Source organism: Chinchilla lanigera, unplaced genomic scaffold, assembly GCF_000276665.1.
Source record: "Chinchilla lanigera isolate Chin_1 unplaced genomic scaffold, ChiLan1.0 scaffold00046, whole genome shotgun sequence".
Taxonomy (NCBI): Eukaryota; Metazoa; Chordata; class Mammalia; order Rodentia; family Chinchillidae; genus Chinchilla; species Chinchilla lanigera.
Window position 1 is genome coordinate 14,933,256 of NW_004955447.1, and position 22,920 is coordinate 14,956,175.

General features: G+C 41.8%; 1 protein-coding gene across 5 annotated transcripts in view; it reads right to left on the minus strand.

The window, feature by feature from the left end:
* Positions 1-1,078: 1,078 nt before the first annotated feature.
* Positions 1,079-22,920, minus strand: part of Cep135 (centrosomal protein 135kDa) — a gene marked incomplete in the record, with an annotated part of 69,744 nt that continues 47,902 nt past the window's right edge. For 2 of the 5 annotated variants that reach the window (XM_013518556.1, XM_013518555.1), the window contains 5 exon segments: positions 2,771-5,041; positions 9,035-9,129; positions 13,153-13,257; positions 14,054-14,256; positions 15,259-15,468. In XM_013518556.1, the coding sequence (XP_013374010.1) occupies positions 4,890-5,041; positions 9,035-9,129; positions 13,153-13,257; positions 14,054-14,256; positions 15,259-15,468 (765 nt within the window). 5 annotated transcript variants of the gene reach the window in all.

The window sequence follows — 22,920 nt, forward strand, 5'->3', positions numbered from 1 at the left end:
GACTCCCGTGTGCAGGTATCATCAATAACTTGGTCCAAAAAGACACTGACATAAAAGCTCAATGACAGAACTGATGGTGGGAAGACAGTAAGTCACACACTAGAATCTAAGAACCGGGGAGGAGGGTATGAGATCAGACGTGATAAATGACAGCAAGGTAGGGCAGGCAGTGGCACGGTCCAGTGTTAACAGAAAGCATTTGCAGGAGAGGAAAATGTTCATGCAGCCACGTACACACACACACACCTGTTTATGCAATTTGTTGGTAGGTTACTAATCTTTCACTTTTTTTTGGTCACTGGGGATTGAATCCAGGGCCTTCCCACTGAGCTATATCCCCAGCCCTTTTATTTTTAGACTGGGTCTCCCTAAATTCCTAAACTGTCCAGATCAGGCTGGATTCCCCCGCCTCGGCCTCCCAGTGTGCTGGGGTTACAGATGTGGGCCACTGTGGGGGGCCTGCCCGAGGAGTGAGTAGTTAAACTGCAGGGCAAAAGCACACAGGCTGTGAGGAGTAAATGGTTAACTACTGAAGCACACTGTTTCTGGCCATTGTCCTCCTTTCTGCAAGAAAACTGCCCGGCCTCGAGACAGCTCCTTGCCCAAATTGCTTTTCTTCTTTTCCCTCTTGCACTGATATTCTTCTCGGCCTTGGTGATATTCCTGGGAGTCTCCCTAACGCTGGGTGCTCTCAGCTGAGAAAGCCCCACTGGGCCTCTGTGACTGAACTAAGTTTCATCTTTCTTCATCCTCTACTGCCACAGGCGCACATGTGACTAGCCACCATGTCTGGCAACTTTCTTATATTTTGATCTAACTGGAAATAAATGAAATTTAGATGAAAACAAAATCTGGGAGGCTGACGTGGGAGGATCACAAGTTGAAGCCCAGCCTAGGCAACTTACTTAGTGAGACCCTGTCTCAAAATAAAACTAAAAAATTTTAAAAGGACTCGGGATCTAGCTCAGTGTAAAGCACCTAAATTCAGGGATTTTCCCAGTCCCACCATGATAAAGTCTGATTTGAATACATTTTAGTAAGAATACTGCTAATATGAAATTAGAAAAAAAACTATTTGTAAGAGAAAATAAATTGGAATGTTTATTGGTAAATCAACGTCAAGCTCCATAATTTAAAATTATTTAAAACAAAACTAAAAACATCTGTAAGAGGTCAGAACATTCAGTATTTAAAATAATGTTTTAAAAATTATAGTATCATGGTTATGGAAACAACAATTATGGCAAGCTATACAGTTTTAAGTATAAAAAATGTTAAAATGAAGTATCTAACAAAATATGTCTTGCTGTTGCTTTGGGGGAAAGGTGGGGACAAACATTTTTTATTTACATATATTTATTAAGAGATTTTCCATATGACATTGCAAATAGTCCCACTTCTCTTGTATTATACTGTAATACATGAATTCACAGACAGGACACATACAACTGCCAAGGTGGTGGGAGGGCAGCCACCACACGCCCAGGATGCCGGAATGACGACGGAAGGCGTCCCCGAACGCCTGGGCACACTAGTGACAGATAAAGCGCACTGCCCACCTCCAGGACACACACAGGAGCTCCGCTTTATTCAACCACGGGGGAAACAAAATATAATTGATTGTTTTTAAGTTTCTTCTCAGTCATAATGAACTCTATTAGAACAGGTTTTTCTTCGGATGTGTATGGCTTAAACACAATTAAATTTCATATCTGATATTCTATTTTGTACTTCCATTATTAATATATGTATAAATTTTTACATTTTTAAAAATTACAATTTTGAAAATGAATTGTAAAGAGCTATTTTCAATTTATATCCCCAGGGTCAGCATTTACACACTATTCTGGAAGACTGATAAATTATAACATATAGGTAGATGCAGCAAATTGATACGGCTTAATGTATACTAGAATTTTACCAAAATGATTTACAATGTCTACCTCAGATACTTTTAAATTCACAAATTTTAGACTAATACACTGAGAAATTTTATTTACTGAAAAAACTGGCCCAAACTTATGTTCTATGCTTTATAAAAACTCTAAATGTAACATTTAGTTTGATTTTCATAGAACCTGTATTATGTGATGAGCCCATGTAATAGTCAAAATAATATATCATATATAATATAAGTGTATCTTTCTCATCACAGTTTTTCTAGGTGGTGATAATTAATTACACATGGCAATAATTATTTTCTCAAGCCCTCCGATACTGACTAGACTTGAATATATTCCCCTTGATGACAGACAGCAAATTTGTGAATAACTGATTTTACAGTGACAAGAATGCATGATGCACAGAATCAGAGGTGATGTTTCTTTGTGAACGGATTATAATATGGGTTGCAAACACAGGCATGGAAACTGCAAACACGTTAAAAACAAGTATAAAAATATTTACATACATTTATCGTGGCTCATTGAAGCACAATGTGAATAATATCTTATATTACTTCACAGTATAAGTATATTTTAAGGAGTAATTTAAGAATAATAAAATATAAATATCACATCAGTTAAGCATAGTAAGCATATTAATACATATTTGTTCTGTCACATATGAAAATATACACCTAGATACAATTTTTTTAAACCAAAAATTTTTACATAAATATTCGCTGATTTAAATAAAAGTTGATAGAGGTAGGATCTGTGTCCATGTTCATGATTTTCAGGAATGAGTACTTCAAATAGTTCAGTACTGCTGTGTTCTTTCAAAAATCCACATAGGAATTCATGGAAGACCATTATTCTGAAAAGGGAGAGGAAAGGGAAGTGAGAGAAATACGAGAAACAAGGTTACTCAGTGTACTCACAAAAAGCTGCAGTTCAGCAATGTTTGCATTTCAATCTCTAATAAAACCTTGGGCCCACAGTTGTTATACTGAAAAAAGGCTATTCTATTTCTTGAAGTTAAGAAGGACTGCTTTTCTTTACTGTAATATATGAATTCACTCAGAGGAGATGGGACACATGCAACTGCCAGGGTGGTGGGGGAGCCGCCACCCGCCCAGGATGCCGGAATGACGACGGGGGGCCCCCCGAACGCCTGGGCACACTGGTGACAGGTGGGTGCTCTGCCCACCTCCGGGACACACACAGGAGCGCCGCCGTGGTTGCCTTCTTCACACTTTCTGTAATTTACGTTTTCTCAGTGGACATGTGTGAAAGCGTGATGTATTAAGAAATACGTATTCGGTTTCTTGTCCCTAGTTCCTGACACAGCTCCTTGGAATCTCCGGAGTCCCAAGCGTCTTCGGTATGCAAATGGACGACCGTGGCCGAGGTCCCCAGAGCCTCAGGACAGGACGGGACGGGACGAGGCTGGTCAGCGGAAAGACCGAGGCACGGTCTGGGCTGGGGAAGGCCCGGTGGCTGAGCTGATCACCAGAGGCCAACGATTGAGCGGGTTACCCGTGTGAGAAGCCTCCACAAGGGCCCGCACGGCCCGGGCCAGGAAGCTTCCGAAGGCCCACCGCGGACGTGCCCAGCGGCGGGTGGTGAGGGCGTGGAGCCGCACACTCCTGCCACGCCGTGGCCGTTCGTGCGGGTCCTTTGAGACACATGGGTAAATGGGGAAATGCTTCCTGGCGTTCCACGGTGCCCTAGCCGGTTTCCTGAAGCAGGGAGGGGGCTGCGGAACCTGGACTCGCACCAGTGCCACGGTCGGCCCTCGGTGCCCCCTACAGCCCCAGGTGCTCAGAGGCAGGGTTCTGGGAGGGGGCTGAATCTGGGGCCACTGCAGCTGCCGTGCTGTCAGGGGTGGGTTCAGGTCAGAAGAGGCCGGTCACCGGCCGCGGCCGCGAGGGTGCAGCTCCTCTCCCTAGCGCTTCCCTGCCGGTTCCGAGCGCCATGACCCGAGCACCTTCCCCTGCGGCGGCCCTTCCGCTGCGCCTCCTGGTGTGAAAGGCCCCTAGCAGGGAGTGAGACTTGAGGGAAGAGGGTCACAGCCTGGGCCTTGCGACTGGCCCCCGAAGTGGGAGCGAGAGGCCTCGCGGCACTGGGCCCTCCGGTGGGGTCTGGCATCGCCTCCGGGTACAGAGCGAAGAGTCACCGCGCAGGCTGCCCGGCGGTGTGTGGCGGAGGAGCTGGTGTTAGACTGTCGCGCTAACTGCGTGTGAGAGGAGAAAACATCACGCATCAGAGAACTACAGTGAACAAAGTTAGAACGTAGACGGATTAGGTACTAACCATGAGACGCTGACATGAGAAACGGCTTCACAGTTAACAGTCATTTGAGTGCTGATAGGGAAAATCCTTTCTCATTAGTTTTGTGGCAGTATTTAGAAAGCATGACTGGAAATGGGTTACTAGGTAAGTCTCATTAGGATGCTCTGACAGTTAATTATAAATTATGGCCAAATTAACCGCTGGGGGTTTGTTAGTGCATGTATGAGGAAGCCGGGTATGATTAGAAAATGGAAAGTAAGTCTTGGTGATACTGTGGGGAAGAGCGTTGACAGGACAGGAGTAATACAGCCACGTGGAAAGCAGTTTGGCGGGTCCTCAAAAAGACAGACAGAATGACCACGCAGCCAGCACCTCCACACCTATGTATATAACAAGAGATCTGAAAACGGACTAACATGCCCATTAGTACTGCATACCAATGTTCAGAGCAACAGTATTTACAACAGCCACAAGTAAACAGCCCTAGTGTACCTAGTGATGAAAAGATTGCAAGAGAAAAAAAGGTGTATCCTATACCACAGATGAAAACATGACCCGAAGCAAAACAAGCCAGGCACAAAAGGGCAAATGTACGATTTCACGTACATGAAAATTTAGAATAGGCAGATTCATAGAGACAGAAAGTTACAGACAGTGAGACAGTACACGTTACCAGCGAACAAACAAAATAAACAAAAAATAAAAACTAATAAGTTATTGGAGGCTGAGAAGATGAGAATGAGGAGCGAAGATCACTGGCGAGTGGGTGCAGAACTTCTGTTCCAGGTGCTGAGCAGACTCGACAGTGGTAATGGCCTCAGAACGCCGTGCAGCTAACGAGTACCACCGGGTTACACATTTAAAAGCTAAGATGACAAAGTTCACGTTAAGTATTTTATCACCGTTTTAAAAAAGTTTGTCACAGATTTAGGGATTGGAGGAATGCACTCTTTTCTACATTAGTGATACTTATTTTTATTTATTGTTTGTGGTACTGGGGATCAAGCCTAGGGGTGCTTTTCCACTGAGCTATAGCCTTAGCCATTTTTATTTTTTATATTGAGAGATCTCACCAAGTTGACCAGGCTGGCCTTGAACTTGCCATCCTCCTGCTTCAGCTGCCTGAGTAGCGAGGATCACAGGAACTGTACTATACTTCAGTGGTTTTTAAAGAATAGTTTGGGAGCCAGGCATGGTGGTGCATGCCTGTAATCCCAGCGCTTGGGAGGCTGAGGCAGGAGAATTGCTGTGAGATTGAGGTCAGCCTGAACTACATAGTGATTTCAAGACTAGCCCAGACTACATAGTGAGACCCTGTGTCAAAAAACCAACCAACCAATCAACACCCAATGGTCTGGGAGCTCAGCACCCTGTAATCCCAGCACTCAGGAAGCTGAGACAGGACAGAAGATCTGAGGCTAGCCTGGGCTAAACAGGGAGACCCTGTCTTCAAACAAACAAACAAACAAACAAATAAATCAGCCCCAAACAAAACAAAAACCCAGCCCCCCTAAAGATAATAGTGTACTATGTGGATGAGGATCCCTGAGATTCCCTAAAGCCCAAGCACATTTTTATAAAACCAAATAATTATTTGCCTCTTCCCTCTGGTTTCTCAAGGGTTACAGCTGAGTTTCCCAGAGGCTCCGTGACACTAAAGATCTGAGAGTAGATATGTCAGATTTGCAGGCCAAAGAGTCTACCCCAACTACTCAGCTCTGCCGCTGAAGAGAAGCGGTCTTACGGGAACAGAAGCGCTGGCTATGGCGCAGTGCGGCTTGTTACAAAAGCAAGCAGGGGTCGGATTTGCGCAGACCCCAGGTCACCAACCTCTGATCCAAACTGCATCTGTGGGTCCGGCATGAGAAAACACCTGTCACACTGTTACCAGGCTTTACCACAAGAAGGCGAACAGCCACCTGATCACACTCAAAAGAGCGCAGCAACTTAGAAGTTGTGAGGACACAGGCCCTCAGCAAGCACTGCAGCAAGCACTGCTTCTCGAGGTGAAAGAGGAAAACATTTTACTCAAACGAAAATAACGGCGGAAGCACAGCCCTCAGGAATCACTTAACCTCGGCCCTACAAGCACGGGCATCCGTGTGTGAAAGCACAGCACGGAACTAACGTTCACGGTGAGGCTCCAGTCGCGGAGGGAACGTTAATCACCTTCCGTGTACAGCACTTCTGTTAAAAGAGGCAAAGACTCATCCGTTTAAGAAAGACAGGCTCAGCCATTTCTGTCGGTGAGTCTGCAGTTTTCAGCCCTCGCTGTCACACGCCGGGGCTGCCCACGCCGCTCTGCCCCGCATTCCCATGGCCAGCGCATCAGCGCGGCGCGGACCACCCTTTGTGTATCTACTAAAGCTTGACCATCTGCACAGGCATGACCCAGCACGTTCAGTCCCAGCGCAACCCAGAGCCCGCCGGACACTCTGGCACGCCCTGTGAAGTACTGAGCGCCTGCCCACCGCAGAGGGCGTACAGGGATCGTGGCCAGCTCGCAAGAAGGTGCAGCCGGAGGGCCACGGGATGCACGAGGACCCATGCCCGGACGGACAGCTCTCGCAAATGTATTTCATTTATAAAAGGGCCAGAATCTATGCTTTGCACAGTGAGGACACTTTCAAAGCAGGGCTTGTGGTTAGAAGGAAGCCTAAGAGAAGCAGTATTTTTTTTTTTTTTGTTTTTGTTTTTTCTGGTACCGGGAATTGAACTCACGACATCGCGCTTGCCAGGCAGGCGCTGTGCTGCTGAGCTAAATCCTCAGCCCCCAAGAAGCAGTATTTTTTAATTTTTTATTTATTTTATGGAAAAAAGGTAAACAAAATTTCATAACAAGATGACAGAATAACAAGTTAATATTTTGCATATTATAATCTTTAATATGGGCATAAAAATATAAGATATGGGCATACAAATTCTCCAACTGATATTAATGCAAATTTTCCTTTCCTATGAACTAAGAGACACTAAGATATAACCAACTTGCATTTTTTTCTCCCTTTCCCTTTCTTCCTTTTCCCTTTCCCAGCTCCCCTTTCCTTTTAAACCATTTCCCATTTCACAATACCCGTTGTACATTTTAGACCTTATTTACTCTTTCAATTTCTCACACCAGGAAGACAATATGATGTTTACACATGTGAATTTATTTCACTTATGAGTATGGTCTCAAGTTGCATCCATTTACCTAGAAATATCTCAAGTTTATCCTTCTTTATGGCCAAGTACCCCATTGTATAAAAATGCCACATCTTTTTTATCCATTCCTTAACTGATGGGCGTTTGGGTTGTTTCCAGGATTTAGCTATCAGTGGTACTGCTATAAATATGGGTGCACCCATATCGCTGTGGTATGATGTTTTAATTCTGGGGAGATACCCAAAAGGGGAATAGCAGGGTTGAACGGGACCTTTAAACCTAGCTTTTTGAGGAGTCTCTACAGATTTCCACAGTGGTTGCACCAGTCTACACTCCCACCAACAGTGGAGAAGGGTTCCTTTTTCCCCACACCCCCACCACCATTTGTTAATGGTCGATTTTTTGATGACAGTCATTCTTTCTGGGGTGAGATGGAATCTCAGTGCTGTTTTAATTTGCATCCCTTGAATGACCAATGATGAACATTTTTTCATGTATTTGTCATCTGTATTTCTTCATCTGAGAAGTGTGTATTCATCTCAGATGCCCATTTTTGGATTGGGACTTCGAAGTTGGGGGGGTCTGATTTTTTTTTAATTCTTTACGGTCTAGATAGAAGTCTTAGCTAAAATCTTTTCCTACTAGGTGGGTTGTCTTTTCACCCTGTTGGTGATTTCTTTTGATGTGCAAGTTTTTTAGTAAGATGAGATCCCAGTTGTTGCTTCTTTGAAGTATTTCCTGTGCAGTCTGGGTTTTGTTCATGAACTCTCTGCCTACCCCTATGTCTTCAAGATGAGAAGCAATGTTTTGTTTCTTGATCTGAGTGCTTCTCAGCTAGAAGTGTTTGGTTTGAAAGTGCACTGAGCTACACACCTATGACACGGCACCTTTTTGGAAGTATAACTTACTTTAAAAATCTGCCATAGTATTCAATATTATTATACTGATTCTAAACTGATTATACTATACTATTCATTTAAACCTCTTGTCTAACTCTGGTTCCTGCCCTCCTTTCCAATACGACCAGAACACGGTTATAATGTTAACCTCCCCTCTGCCCCCCATGAAAAGATTCTTCCATCTTAACCCCATCTTTGTATCTATCCTATACACAGAAAGCCCTGCAAGGGTGCTCTGTGACTTACAGAATGATCCACAATGTCTATTTTAGCCTCACATTCAATATACTTCATACACACCATTCTACCTTCCAAGCCTTTCTCCTTCCCTCATTATTACCCTACAACCTGCCAGGAGGAGTCTACTGTGCTTTTGTTCAAGCTTTTACTGCCTACTATTTGTAGCTGGAATTTGGTACTTCACAAAATACCACCCTAGGATATATCACATTATAACTTAATGCTTTGCTGTGCCTATCTTCTGTCTCTGATTTTTTTTGCAGTGCTAGGGACTGAACCCAGGACCCTGTGCCTGCTAAAGAAGTGCTGTTGCACTGAGCTATAACTTTTTCTCTTTTTAATTCAGGCTTTATTTCCACACAGTGAGATTCATAGATCATAAATGTTCAGGTCAGCAAGCTTGTACAGTTTTATATACCCATGTGACCACCGCCACCACAAGAGACCACTGCTTTGCTCAAGGAGGTTCTCCTGAACAGGCTTGCAGGGAATCTCCCGTCCCCTGACACAGACGCTACGTTCGGAGTTTTTGTAACCGTGGATTAGTGTTGCCTGTTTGTGATGTTACACACATACCTTTACGTTCTGGAGAATGCGAAGGAGACTTCAGAGTAGAGCTAAGGGGTGACGTAGGAAGACCATGCCGACGCATCTCTTGGATTGCTCGTTCTCTGTTGGTAAAGATCAAACAAGAGAGATTATACGCAGGTACATACAAAGTGGTATACTAATATAAGGTGCTACTGGTGCTCCTAATTAATGTCTACTAAGTCAATTAATTAGCATTTTTACCAAATTTATTTTGTTTTGTTTTTGAGACAGGGTCGCACTATGTTGCTGTCTTGGTTACTTTTCTCTCATTGCTGAGACAAAATACAGGACGCCCAGAATTAAGGAAGGAAAGGTTTATATAGCTTACAGTTTGTGGATGTTTCAGTCCATACTTGGCTGGCTCCAAGGCAGAGTAGCCTACGGCAGACGGCAACCATTCATGGCGGCAGAAAACAGCAAAAGCAACAAGAGCAAAAGGGAAGAGTGGCAGTGGGGGAGAGCAAGCCTCTTTCCCTCCTTTATACTGTATGCAAACTGCCCGCCACAGGGCAGGTGTAGCACTCACACCCGTAATTCTAGCACTGGATCACGGATCAATCATAAACTCTAGAAGCTGCCCCATGACTGCAGGAGGCTTTGCAGGGACAGCCAGGCACAAACCATAACAGCTGCCCACAGTGATCACCTGACCAAGTGACCACCTGAGCCTCCCAAGTAGCTAGGACCACAGCTGTATGCCGTCGTGCCCAGACTTAGTACTTTCACTGAATTAAAACTCTAAGTCTTTGTAGGATTTTTAAGTAGTGTGCAGAATATTTCAATAAAAATATGCACTGTAAGAGACCGTTCAAAGCAGTCATGCTGCAGCCACGTCTGACTAGTAGGACATCATTAAAATAACATTATAGAAACAAGATGGACATATTATATATAGTGAACAAAGCAGGATGCCAAAAGTACATTTAGACAAACACACACATAAACACAGGATGAGATGTCAGACTGAAAATGTTAACAATGACTCTTGGAGAACTCAGAATTTTCTTTTTTATACTTAAAAAATACAACAAACCTATGAATTTGTTCTTAAAAACTAAATGTCTCTATGTTAACAGTGAAGTTGCTCATCTCAAGCATTCTGTGGGATTTGGTTCTGCCATCCTCCCTCAGTTTCCCTGACACTACCATCTCCCGCTTCTCCTTCTGTTACTGTAACAGCTCTGAGTTCTTCTCTGAGTCTACATTCCTCACTGTGGTGTTCTCCAGGGCTAGGTTCATATTCTCTTCTTTAACGAGCCAATGACTACGCTTTTAGGTGCCAATGACTCTCCCAAGTCCACATCTTCAGTTCTGTCCTGTGCTCCAGGCTCATATAAAGATTTCTGTTGGGCCTCCCATAGGTGCCCAACGTACCCTCGATTACGTTTGTTTACTAATTCCAGTAAACAATTCCAGGCTACTTGCACATTCCATCCAATTCCAGGCTACAATACATTCCACCCTCCAGTGCGCCAATGAAAGCCCACACTGACCTCTACCCTAGTTACACACCGTTGTTAGATGTGTGTGCATGTGTCTTCTCATGATGAGTTTCCAGTAGTCGTTATTCATTTGTTTGCCCTTTGAGTAAACAGCTTCTAAACTGCTGATTCCCTCCTCTCCCTCTTCCTTTCCCATCTCTTACTGCACACAACCTGGCCCTCCTTCCTGCCTAAAAACTCCCAGTCTCAGTGGAAGGGGTCACGCAATATCACATCTTCCTTCCTGTGCTGGGGTCTGCCCCACCACGTAAAGCAACCACGCTGCCATCTCCTTTGCTATTCAGTTCCCAGTCCAGCTGCCTTGAGTTCTCCAGTACCCAGGATTTCTACTTAGTTCAGTGTTTCTCAAACTTTTTTCATTTTTATTCTCCAATGGAAATTATTCTCCAATAAACTTTGCCTTCTCAGATTACCCTGCTACTACAACAGTTTGCTATGGTAAACTATCATTCATATCTATCTATCTATGGTGGATATTTATTAGAGCTCATATGTATATAACCTAGGATTTTACTTTTTTTGCTACCTCTTTCCTCCACCTCTAAGAACCAATTGTGTCCCTTAGGGCAGAATGACACTGTCCTGAGAATGTATAACTTTGTGCACAGCAGGACAGAAGTGTCACGGTCCTGTGGTTCCAAGTTTCTTTGAGGGCCAAGGGTAAGGAAAAGGGCAGGAACTAAGGGGCGCCTGTGGTCTGGGCTACCGTGAAGGGCTGGATTAGGATTCAAACTGCAGAGAACCTGAGATATCACTAAGAAATGGAGATCATTATATATGTACAGTTCAGCATATTCAGAAGCTAGGTCTTCTAAATGACAAGAAATTAATGATACTGCTTCACGTCATTGGTATAACCTAAGGCTTCATTTCTCTGATATCATAAATACTGATTTTATAACAAATTCCCTCTCTACTTTAAGTACTGTATCACTTAAAAATTTTGATATAAAAGGTAAGAATACACAAACTCAAAAACTGACCTAATAAGCAGTTTTACCAGTATTTAAGAATGAAAGCTCAGGATGCTTTGGTATCAATACAGTAAGAGAGCAATTCAGTATGAACTAGGCATAGCAGTGTACACCTGTAATTCCAGCTTCTTGGAAGGTTGATGTTGGAAGATCACAAGTTTGAGGTCAACATAGGCAACCTAGCTAGACGGTCTCAAAAGAAGTATTTTTTAAAGGACTGGGGATGTGGCTCAATTTAAAGCCCTGGATTTAATCTCCAATATAAAAAAAAAAAGGAAGGGAGGGAGGGAAGAAGGTAACCTGGCAATTGGCAACTGATTTACAATTAAACTTTATTCCTTAAAGCAGGTCTGTCTTAGTTACTTTTCTCTTGTTGCTGAGACAAAATGCCTGATACCCAAAGTTAAGGAAGGAAAGGTTTATTTAGCTCACAGTTTGTGGAGGTTTCAGTCTGTAATCGGCTGGCTCCAAGGCAGGGTGGCACATGGCACAGGGCAACACTTCAAGGCAGCTGAAGACAGCAAAGCAACAGGAGCAGAAAAAAGCGGGGAGAGCAAGCCTCTTTTCCTCCTTTATTGGGTGTGTGGGTGTGGCACTCACATCATCTCTGCCCTCTTGCACAGGCTCAGGATGGATACAAACTGAAGTCCCTGCTCCTTGCTGAGTCACTCAGTTAAGCTTCTCAAGTTGACACAATGAACAGCATCCTACAGAGGTAAGGGCATGTCCTCCACACACTCCAATGCAGACTGCGGAGTTACTTAGTTAAGCTTCTGGACTTCTCAAGTTGATACATGTATCAACTGTAGCGAGGTCTCATTTGTGTTTGTAAAATTTAGGGATTAAAACTTTCAACATAAAGCAAATGAACTGAAATGTGAGTCATGGAAGTAGTAAGGGGTAGGAACTGTACTGTGAAGACGAAGAGCACAGGCTGTAGAAGCAGATATGGCTGCGTTTCAGTTTTGACTCTGCCACTCACAACTGTGTGACCTCCACTTCCTATAATGTAGGCGTGAGATTACTGATGGCGTTAACCAGACACACACTTGGTGCTTAGCACGAATTTGTTAACTGGTCTGTGAGGATGATCACCAACACTGCCTTTATGATCACCTGGGATTTACAATTTGGACCATACTTTGGAGGACTCTGGTAGGGACTGCTGTGGATTCCGTCTATAACTTCTGAAGCAATGCTCTAATTTTGCCTTGTGGAATGCTATCGAGCCATTTATAAACATGTCCTATTGTTTACTATAGGGGTGTAATCTTCCATAATACTTGTCCCTCTCCCCTTCTTTTTTCAGTACTAGGGATTAAGCCCAGGAGTGCTCTATGCTGAGCTATATCCCCAGCCATTTGTACTTTTTGAGACAAAGTCTCTAAGTAATCTGGGCCAGCTTCAAACTTGCAATCCTCCTGCCTCAGTCTCCAAGTAGCTGGGATTACAGGGTTTGTGCCATAGTGCCTGGCTACTTGCGGTCTTTTTATGAATTACCAAAAATTTTTATTTACATATCAATGCTAAGAGTAAGTTTGCTATTTGCAAGCCATACTAAATCCTTTTCAGAACAGGACAGAGAATACATAAAAACAAGGTTCAATGCTGCAAATTCTTTTCTTACCGTTCATATCTCTCTGTTGAAATTTGCCTTTTTAGAGTATCATAATCTGTTTGTAACTGTCCCACTTTAGTTCGAAGTATGGTGTTTTCCCTGCTTTGACTAGTTCTAAAAACAAGTAACAGAAATAAATCACAAATGTCCCATTTTGTAGAATCGTTTTGTTAAGTTAACAAATACAAATGGAAGGGATACACAAGGGTACAAAGCCTTTTCAACATTTAAGTCCAAAGGTCTGGACTTTCAATCATGGTTTGCTGTTTCGTTCACCTGGTTTCCTTATCATTTACTGAGCTTCTCGTATGTGCCAGGGACAGCAGCAGTGCAGCTGACACAGGAACTAGATACCAAGATGTAAAATCTTCACTGGTTCTTTCTTGGTTCTTGCCTGAGAGTTTTAAACTCCTTTTAAAAGCCCATTCTTCCTCTTGTAGTTCTACTCTGGTCTCCTTTTCTCTTCCAACAAATATATCCGAACCTCTCTACTCTAAAATGACATCATCATGAATCTTCTGAAAGGTAATCAGTACACTTAGGAGGTTTAGGCCACTGCCTCTTCTGAGTTTTTTCCCTAATCTACAGCACAAGCTATAGACACCTCTTCCCATCCTGAAGCGTCCTTCCCTTCGCTGCATCCCCTGACCACTCCCCCAATGCGAACTTTTCCTGATGCTCCTTCCCAGCTCCCTCACGGCGCCCTAACCGTGAAGATGAGCAAGTCCTCACCTCCAAACACAAGGTCTCTCTCCCCTGAGCTATTCCCTCTGGATTTCCCAAAGCAGCAGACACATAAATCAAGTATTTTGTGTCTCTACTATGTTTCTTATCCCCTCTCATCCCCTCAAATAGAAAAGCTATCTCTGACACATTATTTTCTTTACATTGGTTGACTTATGACACTTACAGTTTGCTTTCTGATAGGGTTAACTTGTCCTTAAGTAGCTGGATTTCTGTATCCTTCTCGTGGGATGTTAAATGAGAATGAAATTCTTTATCTCTATTTGTAGCCAACAATGATTCAAGGTTTTTAATCGTGTATTTCTCACTTGACAGTTGTTTTTTTAATAGTTCTGATTCTGATTTTACATTTTCTAGTTCTACCAGAGCCTACAAAAAAATGAAAGATTAATTTAATATCATTTTAGACTCACTCTGAAAAATGATTTACCTGACAGTATAGTTCTACAGAGCTGCTTACCCATCAGTTGCTTCATTCTGAGTACTATAATTGAGCAATGATTCTGAACAATTTCCTTAATTATAAGAAAAAGACCTTTGAGCTTTGCTACTTGTACTAAGGATTTATTTGGCTCGAAGACATATTCTGATCCTCAAATACTTTTCCACTCAGGCCACCTTTTTAATATTAAATCCTAAAATGTACCACTCTACAACAATAAGGTCCTCTGGTTTCTTAAATCTGCTCACTCTGCATACAGTCAGGCCATTATCATAGCTTCTCGGTTCCAGAAAACACACCACTAGATGAATGACACTCCAAATAATCATGTCTGAAAGCACACACTAGCTAGTCTAAAGTAATGCCTCTGTTTAATGGAAAGTTCCAGCATAGTAAATTTAAGTAAAACTTAAATGCCTTGAGATTTTTATCAGGAAAAATATTCCACTTAGGAAGCAATGAACAGTTCAAATTTTCATTCATGCCTTACTTTTAAACGGAAAGAATGTAGAAGATACGCAACTATGAAGTCCACAATCTCTTAAATATCCGTCTATTCCAAAACACAGAGCACTTATTTTTATTTATTTATTTACTGGAGACAAGGTCTCACTATATAGTTTGGGCTGGTCTTGAACTCACTATGTAGCCCAGGCTGGCCTCAAACTGTCAGGGATCCTACTGTTTCAGCCTCCAGAGTGCTGGGATTACAGGGGTGTGCCACCACGCCTGGCCAGAGCACCTAATTTATCATTATTATTGCTAGACAAATCTTGGCAAGGAATCTGTAGTCAAATCTGGTTGTCAAAAGCCTGTAGTCAAAAGTAGCTATTCTAAAGGGAAACAAATATATTGGGTAGAGAATGGTAAATTAAAGCAGAGCAGGGGTCAATAAAACAATGTACAAACACAGTTTCTCTAGTTCTTACCCTCTCCAACTCAAGAGTTTTAGAATTCAATTGTTGGGTCATAACATCTTTGCCTGAATCAAGCTTAATGCAGAGTTCTCTAAGAGAAGACATATCATTTAACACTGTCACTTTCTCATCTTCTTGACGTCTCAGCTCTTCTTCTAATCTAGCCATGCCTTTTGCCATTGATGAGATCTGAGATTCATAAGCATGGTGTGCATTTATGTGCTGAAAAAAGAAAATGAAATATGTAAAAAATTAAAGTAACCCAATAATTTTAGGGGCTTACATCTGTGCAGCCATAATTTTACTTTGGAAAAATATGAGAGCTAATCTTTGCATATTTGAAAACACTCTCAGGAAGTAGCTTGCTATTTAAAGGTGGCCTACTTATTGCACAAAAGAAGTAATGTGTAATTATTAATCATGATCACTAAGCACCTCATGCAAATATCTGGAAGACGCAAAGGTGAAAATTACTGTGTCCGGGTGTTGTGTCCAGGCGGAATTTTTGAACTTACATTTTTCCTTTATCAATTCTCTTTGTTATAATGATGTCTTACACTTATCATTTCCCGGCCATTTCCAGTTAGGTTCTAAATTTCAAAATGGGGGTTCATTTTAAAACTAAATATTTTGAGTGTTAAATACAACTTACATAAACTCTATTTCCAAATTTCATACTTGAAAAGTGAAATTATTTTAACATACTTTACTGAAACGAATCAACATTAGACATCTAATGTTGATGTAGGAAGACTTCCTAAGTATCAACAGTGGCAGAAAAGTAAACATGCATTTTCCAATATTAATACAGCAAAAGTAAGTAAAAGTTCCCCTCAAACTAACTATAATAAAAGCCAATTTCATATACCACTTAAAATTTATAAGCAATGACAAAGAACGTAAGACTGAAAGAATAGCTTGAGAAACTTAAAAGACTGAAAAGCATCCCTTCAGCTAGTTACAATATTGTCCACTTTCCTCATGTTCAGAAAATACTCCTTCAACAGGCTAAAAATCTGTCAAAATCATGAAAGCCCTGATTCCTTTTTTGCTTAACAGTTTCCTCTTTAAACCAGGCTGGTGGCACACGCCTGTAATCCCAGCACTCAGGAGGCTGAGGCAGGAGGATTACCGTAATTTCAAGGCTAGCCTGGACTACCTAGTGAGTTCAAGGCCAGCCTGAACTACATAGTGAGAGCCTGTCTCAAAAAACCAAAAGCCAAAGCAAACAACTCCACTCCCAAACCCCCCACCCCAAAACCCAAAAAACAGTTCCTTCTGTTCTCTCTCCCTTTCCTCTCACATTTTCTTTTTTTTTTTTCCTTGGTTTTTCTCCGGTACCAGGAACCGAACTCATGAGCTTGAGCTTGCCAGGCAGGCGCTTTGCCGCTGAGCTAAATCCCCAGCCCCTCCTCTCACATTTTATTGAAAGCAGCAAGGACACCTAGGCCTGCCCTTTCCACACCTTGCTTGGAAATTTCCTTACCTAAATGTCCATGTTCTTCCCTTACATGTTGTACTTTCTTCCCACAAGACCACAATTTTGCCAAGTTCTTTGCCCCTTTATAACAAGGATCACTTTTTCTTGAGAGTCAAATAATATTTCCTCAATTTCATTTGAGACTTCATTGAAAGAAACACTGCATTCAGGACAGTTTATATGCTCTATACATTTTTTTTTGTTTGTTTTTTTCCGGTACCGGGAACCGAACTCACAACCTTGCGCTTGCCAGGCAGAAGCTTTGCCGCTGAGCTAAATCCCCAGCCCTATGCTCTATACATTAACAGACATTTTCTCTTTTTTTCTGAGCTTTACCATAATCACCTTTAATGGTCTTACTTCTACCAATTATCTCTTCAAGATAATCTAGACTTTTTCCATCAGGTATCTAAGGACTCTTCCAGTCTCTACCCACTACCCAATTCCAAAGCTACCTTCATAATTTTAGGTGTTTCTTACAGCAGCAACCTACTTCCTGGCACTCACATCTATATAAGTTTTCTAGGAGTGCTGTAACAAATTGCCACAAATCGAGTATCTTTTAAAACAAAAGAAATTTATTCCCTCACTATTCTGGAGGCCAGAGGTAGAAAATTCAGGAGTTTGCAGAGCTGGTTTCTCTAGAGATTCTGAAGCAGAATCTGATCTGTCTGTCTCCTAGGTTCTGGTGGTTACTGCAACACTGGTGTTGCTTTACCTGTAGACGCATCACTACAGTCTGCTTTCATAGGATGCTTTTTCCTTGTGTCTTCTATGCCCAAGTTTCCATCATCTTACACAGATATTTGGATTGAAGGTCTACCCTAGTCTAGCATGGCTTCATTTTAACTATATTGTATCTGCAAAAGCACTATTTCCAAATAAGAGACTGGATTTTAGCACCTAAATATATCTTTCTGGAGGATAATTCTATCCACTACAAGAGTCAATACTTTCTCTTAAAAGATGATTAAAGAACTATGTCAACAAGAACAACAAAAAGAGCAAAATTAATAGTTAACTATTTCTTTTGGTTTTTGTTTTTTTGGTTTTTCTCCGGTACCAGGAACCGAACTCACGACCTTGCGCTTGCCAGGCAGGCGCTTTTGCCGCTGAGCTAAATCCCCAGCCCCAATAGTTAACTATTTCATATTGATCTAACCCAGGACCCTTGTATTTTAATTGAACACTGAATTATATTATGCAGTTTTTCTTAGTCTTCATGATGAAAAAGAATGATGTTGAATGATTACTTTTTACCATGTATAAAAATTAACTCAAAATGAATCAAAGACCTGAACATGAGAGTTAAAAATGGTAAAACTCTTAGAAGAAAATGGGAAAAGCTTTGTGACAGTGGATTCAGCAATGATTTCTTGGACATAACATCAAAAATAAAGAAAATAAACAAAAAAATTACGTAAGTTGGACTTCATCAGAATTAAATACTGCCATGCATCAAAAACTATCACAATGGATCAAAGGTTTTTTTAAGACCTGAAACTATGAAACTACTAGAAGAAAATAAGGTAAGCACCTCAGACAGTGGTATAGCCAAAGATGTCTCAGATAAGATCCCAAAAGCATAGGCAACCAAAGCAAAATTTCACAAGTGGGATTGCTGTATATCAAACTAGGAAGCATTTGTGCAGCAAAGGAAATGACACAGTGGGGAGACAACCCTATAAGTGGGAAAAAGTACTGCAGACTATCCTGTGACACAGGATTAACTTCCCGAATATACAAGGAATGGAAACAATTTAACAGCAAGATGTCAAAAAATCCAATTTTAAAATGGGCAAAGGATCTGAACAGGTATTTTTTAAAAGAAGTCCAAAGATGGCCACCATGTATAGACACACACATAAAAAACTCAGCACTAGGGGCTGGTGATTTAGCTCAGCGGCACAGCACCTGCCTGGCAAGTGCAAGGTCGTGAGTTCTATTCCTGGCACTGGAAAAAAAACAAACAAAAAAAAAACCAACCAAGAAAACCCAAAAACTCAGCACTAGCAATCACTAGGGAAATACAAATCACCACCAAAGTAAAACAAAACCCACAGTGGGATCATCTGACTCACTGGGGTAACTTATAAAATGACAGAAAAAACCACATGCTTGTAAAGAATATGGAGAAAGGGGCACTCTTACACACTGTTGGTAGGAAGGTAAATTAGTGAACCCATTATAAAAAACAAGAGGCGGTTCCTCCAAACACTAAAAACACAACTGCCATACATATGACCCAAGGATCCCACTACGAGGTTTTATGGTTTAAATCTAAAAATGTCGCCCAAAGTTTCACACCAGAGGTAGGGCCTGGTCATAAGGGGTGGTCGGGGGTGTGATGTGGAAGGGTACATTCGCATCCCTGGCTCCTCGCTTTTAACTCTGACTCTTCGCTGCTATGAGTTGAAAACTTTTCTTCCACTGTGCTCCTCTGCCATTCTGTCTCTGCCTTGGAGCCAGGTAACATGGACTGAGCCAAAGTAAACCTATTCTTTTTCTTTTTTTTCTGCCAGGAAGATGGCAGAACGGTGAGCAGTGCAAATCAGACTTTCTGAGATTGGGAGACCAGATGCTGGAGTACATTGCAACTTGGGGAAGAGAAGGAGGAGGGAGGTGGATCCCCCAAACCCGGGAAGTTCTGAAGGGAGAACTGGAGCTCAGGGAAGAGTGAGGTGACAGACCTCAAGGCAGAAGACAGAGGTGGTAAGCAGTTGCCCTCTCCCTCATTCCCTCCTCATTGGCACACTGCACATTTCCCCTAACTGCTGGTTCATGGCATGAGAGAAGTTCGAGCATATAGAAGTGTGGTGATGGCGGGGGACCCTGGAGGCCTCCATGGAGAAACACACCAGTGGAGCAGAGCAGTCAGTGGCTGCAGACCTTAGCAGCAGCTTGGAGTGACCCCAATTCAAACATCCCCAGGAGGGGTAAAAGACGGGCCACCACTTTGGGGTAGGATCAGCTGAACCTGGGACTAGGCGGTTGGCTTCATCTCAGGGCTCCCAGTGTCTGCGTGATGTACAGCCCTGGAAGACAGCCAGGATCAGGGAGCCGAGGTCAAACTGGCAAAAAACACCCACGGTGCTGTGGCCTGAACAACTCAAACCACAGTCCCACAACCAGAGACCAGAATCAGCCTGAATTTCTGCAGTGTTGAACTGGTGCCCCACCCGATTCCTACTGCAGGCTTGTTGGGAGTATACAGGACCCTGCCCTGATCCTGTTGCAGGCTTGCTGCGATACAATACGGATCTGGGCTCTGTTGCCTCTTTCATCTACTGGTGACATCAGAGATACACACTGACGTGGACACTACCACAAAACTACAAACCCTAGAACATAACATAGGCTTGAAATCAGAGAAATCTCTCTTTTAATTGTATATTCTTGTTTTCCCATGAGTGTGAACACTGTTTTTAGTTTTTTTGTTTTGTTTTGTTCTTATTTTTGTTTCTTCTTTGTTTCCTTCCTATCTTCTTCACCAGTCTCCAAAAGCTTCGGTAATCTTCCTTTGTCCTTCAATCTTACTTCTCATCTCTTTCTCTTCTTCTATTTCTCTACTTTGTCTTCCCATCCCTGTTAAATTTTCTTACCAAAGGGTAAAATTGCTAAATGGCAGGGATATTTACTGTATATAGTTTTCTGGTTTGTTTCAGATTTTGTTATATAACTATAAATCTTGTTCATATGGTTAAAGGTAGCAAATCAATAGTTACCACACTTTGTCATTTTCTAGGCTGTACTAGATCCTATTACTCATTGTACTACATTAGCCAAGGTGACATAGTTGTTCTAATCAGTTGTTCTTTGTATGCCAAGACCAAGATTGTCTCAGGGTCATAAACAATACTATAGGCCAGTACCAAAGAATCAGAGGTGTTATGGTTTGTGTCTAGATGTTCTCCCAAAGCCTTATGCAGTCATGGGTGGGCTTCTAGAGTTTGTAATGGATTCATGGTCCAATGCTGGGATTATGGGTGTGAGTGCTACAGCCACCCTAGGGTAGGTGGCCTGCCTATACTGTAAGGAATGGAAAGAGGCTTGTTCTCTTTTGCCCCCTTCTGCTTCTTGCCTCCCCTTTTGTATCTTCTGCCGCCATGAACTGTCACCTTTCTGCCATGCCACCCTGCCTTAGAGCCAGCTGATTATGGACAGAAACCTTCACAAACTGTGAGCTAAATAAACCTTTCCTTCCTTAATCTTGGGCATCAGGTATTTTGTTCCAGCAATGTGAGAAAAGTAAACAAGATAAGGAGCTAGGCCAAAGAGGCAGAAACTTCTCCTCCCAAATGAATTGAAGAAATAAGCTTTTATGACAGACTCAAAAGCCAAAAGCCTGCTATACCTGGAAGACATCTCTGAAAATCAGTCATTTCCTAAGGAGTTCTTGATACTAATAAAAAGTTATGTATCATAAGCAATTTACAAGCATGAACACAGAAAATAGATTTAAAAAAATAGAAAATGAGAGGAGATGGAAGCAACATGTAATCCAAGACCTCCAGCTCATCCAAGGCAAAACAAGGAGGCAGTGACCTGGAAGAAATCAAAAGCTATCCACCTGAACTCTCGGAAATGGTAACAGCAGAAGTAACAAACTGGATGAATGAGGCTGTAGGAAAAACAAATTGGAAATAAATTCTCAGATAACTAAAGAGATTATGACCATAATGAAGGTCATGGTTAATGAATCTAGAGTAGACACGGATAAAAAACAGAGGAACTTAGGAAAATGATGAAAACCATGAATGCCCAATATAGGAAAGAAATGGAATCCATGAAACAGATTCAAGCAGATATCCAGGAGATTAAAAATTCTATTGAAAGTATATACAGCAGATTCAACCAATATGAGGACAGAATATCAGATCTAGAATACAGGTTGTGGTTAGCAATCATGTAAAGACAGACTTCTTAAAAACAGCAAGGGATCACAAAATAACACAATCCAACAGCTACTAGATGATGCAAAGAAAAATGACTTAAGATTGACTGGAATCAATAAAAAATATCAGGTGCAGGGGATATAGCTCAGCAGCACAAGCACCTGCTTGGCAAGCGTGGTCCTGAGTTTGATTCCCACTACCAAAAATAAATAAATAAATAAATAAAAATCAGGCGTTAGTGGAAAGTGCATAAAAACACAGTAATGACAGAAAACTTCCTAAGCATGGTAACAGAATTTGACACAGGTAAATGAGGTATTTAGAACTCCAATTAGGCATGATAAAAAAGAAAATCTATACCAAGCCATATAACAGTCAAGATTCCAAAAATTCAAAACAAGAACAGAATATTAAAAGCTGTTTGAGAAAAGAAACAAATCACCTATGAAGGAAAGCACCAGTCTACACTCCCACCAACAGTGGAGAAGGACTCTTTTTTTCCCCCCACCCCCACCCCCACCTGCATTTGTTATTGGTTGATTTCTTGATGATAGCCATTCTTTCTGGAGATGGAATCTCAGTGTTGTTTTAATTTGCATCTCTCGAATGACCAATGATGTTGAACATTTTTTTCATGTATTTATTTGCCATTTGTACTTCTTCATCTGAGAATTGTTTATTCATTTCAGATGCCCATTTTTTGACTGGGTCATTAAGTTTAGGGGGGGGTCTGACTTTTAGAGTTCTTCATGCATTTTGGATATTGGCCCTTTGTCTGAACAAAAGCTGGCAAAATTTTTTTCACACTCTTGGGTTGTCTCTTTGCTCTGTTCATGGTTTCTTTTGCTGTACAACAGCTTTTTAATAGGATGAAATCTCAGTTGATTCTTTGCAATATTTCCTGCACAGATTGGGGTTTTGTTCAGCACAAGCACCTGCTCACATTTATGTCTTCAAGAGTTCTACCTATTCTCTTTCCAGCAGATTTAGCATTTCTGTTTTAATATTTAGATCTTTGATCTGTTTTTATTTTAGTGTAATGCCTGGTGACAGACATGTCATCATGTCTAGTTTTAGTTGTTGGCTTGTGGAAAGCCAGCTTTTCCAATAATGGCTAAATCTTGAAGCAGCTTATATGTCCATCAACAGATGAATGGATAGAGAAATGTGGTTATTTACACCCAATGGCATATTCCTCTGCCATAAAGAAAGATAAACTTGAGTTATTTGTAGCACAATGGATCCTGACACCACAGTGTTAGGCCAAATAAATTAGAAACAAGCTAAAATACTTAAGTT